Here is a 3,932-nt window from a genome sequence, read left to right as displayed (position 1 = left end):
AATGCATGGGTTTTGAGAAATTGTTAGGAAAAAGACGCTTTGTCCACTGTTTGGAAAGCTGTTTCGTATGTGGTTTTTTGAAAAACCACGGCTAAAGCAAATTTTGTGTAACCAATATACCCTTGTGTAGAAGCAAATTTGACAGCTGTGGTCTTTTTTTAAATTTTAAAATCAGGGTTATTTTAGTAATTTAACATTGTTTTCCCATCTATTTCTCACCTCCAACCAAACATACATACCCTAAAATTTACCTAATTTTCCCAGTAAAGTTTTTCCCCACCAAACAACTTTTTTTTACATTTTTCTACCTATCTCACTTTATCTATCTTTCCAATCATTTCTCTATCTATTACATTTCCCTACTATTCCAAAAAAATTTCCTCAACCAAACGCCCCCTTAATAAATTTTCTATAATATCCTGCTAATCCTAGGAAACTCCTGATTTCAGTGATAGTCTTAGGTCTCTCCCAGTGTACTACAGTCTGAATTTTACTAGGATCAACTGTCACACCTTCTTTTGATATAACTTGTCCTAAGAATTTAACTTCTTCCATCCAGAATTTACATTTTGAAAGTTTGGCATACAATTGCTTATCTTTCAAAATTTGTAATATTATCCTTAAATGCTCCTTGTGCACCTCTTTATTCCTGGAATATATTAAAATATCATCTATAAACACTGCTACAAATTGATATAGGTAAGGTCTAAAAATCCTATTCATATAATCCATAAATACAGCTGGAGCATTTGTCAATCCAAAAGGCATCACTAGATACTCATAATGTCCATATCTAGTCCTAAAGGCTGTTTTTGGAATGTCTTCAGTTTTAATCCTAATTTGATGATATCCTGACCTTAAATCTATTTTTTCAAAATATTGTGGCTCATCTCAACTGATCTAAAAGGTCATCTATTCTGGGCAAAGGGTATTTATTTTTAATGGTGACTTTATTTAATTGCCTATAATCCACACACAATCTCATACTTCCATCTTTTTTCTTGACAAAGAGCACTGGTGCTCCCCAAGGTGACTAATCAACATTTTATTTTATTTTATTTTATTTATTATTACTATTATATTATTTTAATTATTTAATACTTTAATATATATATATATATATATATGTATATATATGTTATTTTGTCATTATTATTATTTTATTTTATACATATATTTATTTATTTATTTCTTTATCATTTTTGTTATTTTATTATATATATATTTATTTATTTCTTTATTATTTTTATACAATTATTATTTTAGAATATTACACCTTCCAACTTCCACACACCTACCTTCATTTGGACATACATGCCTCCTCTCATTTTCATTTCCACTCCATTTTCTTCATTGAAGTTAAGGCATACTTTGATGATTAATCCATATAATTTTTCAGCTAAGACTAATCAACATTCTTTGTTGGATAAACACCATCCTACCATTAGGAGCCCTTGAACATATCAGTTCATTCCAAGTCAAATTTTAACCGTCTAAATGTATGTTTGCATAACATTTTTCATCCCAACATCAACATAATATTTCTCCAACATAATATGCAGGAACATTGTTAAGAAAAAAAAAAATTACATATAGATATAGAGACACACATGAGAAAATATGAACTCACATTAGTACCTCTTACGAAATTTGATGATTCCCAATATCTATGAAATAAGATAAAATAAATAATCTGCATAATAATTGCGACTTAATTACGTGTTCATAAAAATTAAAACAGCAAGACAAAATTGAATTGATGGTAAGGTAATCATTCGTTTTATTCAGCAGCAATTTTGTTTTCGGCAGAATTTTGAATACTCCAAACACTACAGAGAACAATATACAAAACAAAAGGAATGATTTTCCAAATCCAAAAAAAAGAAAAAGAAAAAGAAAAAAAGAAAAGAAAAGGAAAGAAGAGAATCCAGTGAGAATGTACAGCAACTAAAAAAAGGGTAATAACTAGAAATTCCCCTGCACAAACAGAGCTCATCCCAACTGAAACTAACAGACCCGACCCGATTCAAACAAAAATATCGGGTCGATCAAATTAACAAGTTTCCGGATCTTGACACACAAATACAAATGGGTGGGTCAAGAGCTGAGTAGCCGTCCACCTTTCACCGGACTCTTTGTTGAGGCAACACTCCATAAAGCTGCGAAACTCCGGCGATGCAGTCTCCGGCAGGGATGGTGGGTCACTGAAGCAAATCGCGAAAATGAGGTTGGTCCAGGTGGGTGTCTGACCCGGGTGAAGAAAAGGGTAGTGACCCACATAGAGTTCAAAGAGGGTCAAACCGAAGCTCCATATATCAGCAGCATAACCGTTATAGTTCCCGCCATCACCATTCGGGTTAAGCCGCTCCGGACTCATGTAGGCGCACGTGCCCACGAAAGTATTGCACGTGAACGCTGACACGTGCTGCTTGCTGACTCCGAAATCCGCAATCTTGATCTCATTGTTTGAATTCATGAGAATATTTGCGGGCTTCAGGTCACGGTGAGCCACGTTGCGCGCGTGGATATACGCGATGCCGTTGAGAACGTCACGTGCCACGGCAGAGAGTCGCCGTTCGGAGAATGCACCGCCGGATTTGAGGGCTGTTTCGAGCGTGCCTGAGTCCATGTATTCCATTACGATTGAGACATCGCCAAAGGGTTGCACGGAGGATCCATGGTACCGGACAATGTAGGGGCAGTCGGCGGCAGCGAGGATGTTTATCTCAGAGATGACGCGGCTGCGTGCGGCTGCATCGGATTCACAGTGGATGACCTTGAGGGCGTAGATCACACAAGTCTTTTTGTGGCGGACCTTGTAGACGGTGCCGCCGCTGCCGTGGCCGAGGACGGCGAGTTTCTCAACGTCATCAAGAGCAATGGCATCACCGCCGGAAGATTTGGTGGTGATGGGTAGGATGGGAAGAGTGAAGCACGGGCGTATCTCAGAGGTTTCTGGGAGTTTGAGGTGGAGATTGAAGTTGAGGCGAGGGCGGACGATGGCCATTGGCGGTGGTTTGGCTACGGTGAAGACTGAAGAGCTTTTTTTGGAAAGAAAGGAAATAAGACTCAGAGTGTTATGTGTTGTTTGTTCAGTGGTCAATTATATATATAATACTATTTAATGTTTTTATGTTCAGTATCGAATTAGGATTTGGAGAATAACAATTCAAAAAAGTTAACGTTGCGGTTATACAGTTAATTATCGTTAATGTTACATTATGTGTTTGTTATGGAAATGAGCTCTCGAACCTTCTTGTTTTCCAAATTTAAAAAATGTTTATCGAGAGGGTGAGAGTTAAATATGAGACATCAAGAAGGCCATTCTTGAAATTAGTTTTATGAAGGAATGATGCTTGAGATATAATAAATTTGACCTAACTGAATCAATTATTCAAATTATAAATTTGGTCTAACGCTTTAATTAGTTTGAGAGATAATTAATAGAGAGAATTGAGAGGAAAAAATAGTCAACCTTAAATGCATAAGGCACTAAAAAAGGGGTAAAAATAATTAAAAAAAAAATAAAAATACTTTGAGACCCCCTGAAATAGTAGACCTTAAATGCGACTCTCTTTCTTTTCTTTTCTTTTTTGTTTTTCTTACATAAATACATGTTCTGACTATTTGGGAAGAGTTATATTAAGGAAGCATTTGGTAAAAGGTTTTTTTTTTTTTTTTTTTTAAATTTTCGAAAAATTAAATGTGATAATCTTATTTATCCATATTTAGTATAAGATTTTTTTTAAAAACAAATTAGGAATTTGATTTTCCCAAAATTTTATTTTATGTGTAACTTTTTTTTAAAATATCATTGAAGAATATCATCAAGTGGTAAGAAAAATTTAACACAACTAAACATAGTACTAGAAAAATTAACCCAACACTCCGAGAAATATTTTAGCCTACCAAACAACTTTTTGATAATATTT

At 34.8% G+C, this 3,932-nt stretch overlaps 1 protein-coding gene across 1 annotated transcript; it reads right to left on the bottom strand.

The window, feature by feature from the left end:
* Nucleotides 1-2,053: 2,053 nt before the first annotated feature.
* Nucleotides 2,054-3,007, bottom strand: LOC133284150 (mitogen-activated protein kinase kinase 9-like). Its single transcript, XM_061481141.1, has one exon. It carries the CDS (start codon nucleotides 3,005-3,007, stop codon nucleotides 2,054-2,056), a length of 954 nt encoding a protein of 317 aa, XP_061337125.1.
* Between the last annotated feature and the right edge of the window lie 925 nt (nucleotides 3,008-3,932).

Source organism: Gastrolobium bilobum, unplaced genomic scaffold (genome assembly GCF_033153095.1).
Source record: "Gastrolobium bilobum isolate Gb01-03AN ecotype WA unplaced genomic scaffold, APGP_CSIRO_Gbil_v1 utg73541, whole genome shotgun sequence".
NCBI lineage: Eukaryota > Viridiplantae > Streptophyta > Magnoliopsida > Fabales > Fabaceae > Gastrolobium > Gastrolobium bilobum.
Note: the sequence above shows the minus strand (reverse complement) of the source record. Positions and strands in the feature narration are given on the sequence as shown.

Excerpts from the sequence above, each read along its gene's own strand:
- LOC133284150 (XM_061481141.1), bottom strand. The coding sequence starts at position 3,007 with ATGGCCATCGTCCGCCCTCGCCTCAACTTCAATCTCCACCTCAAACTC.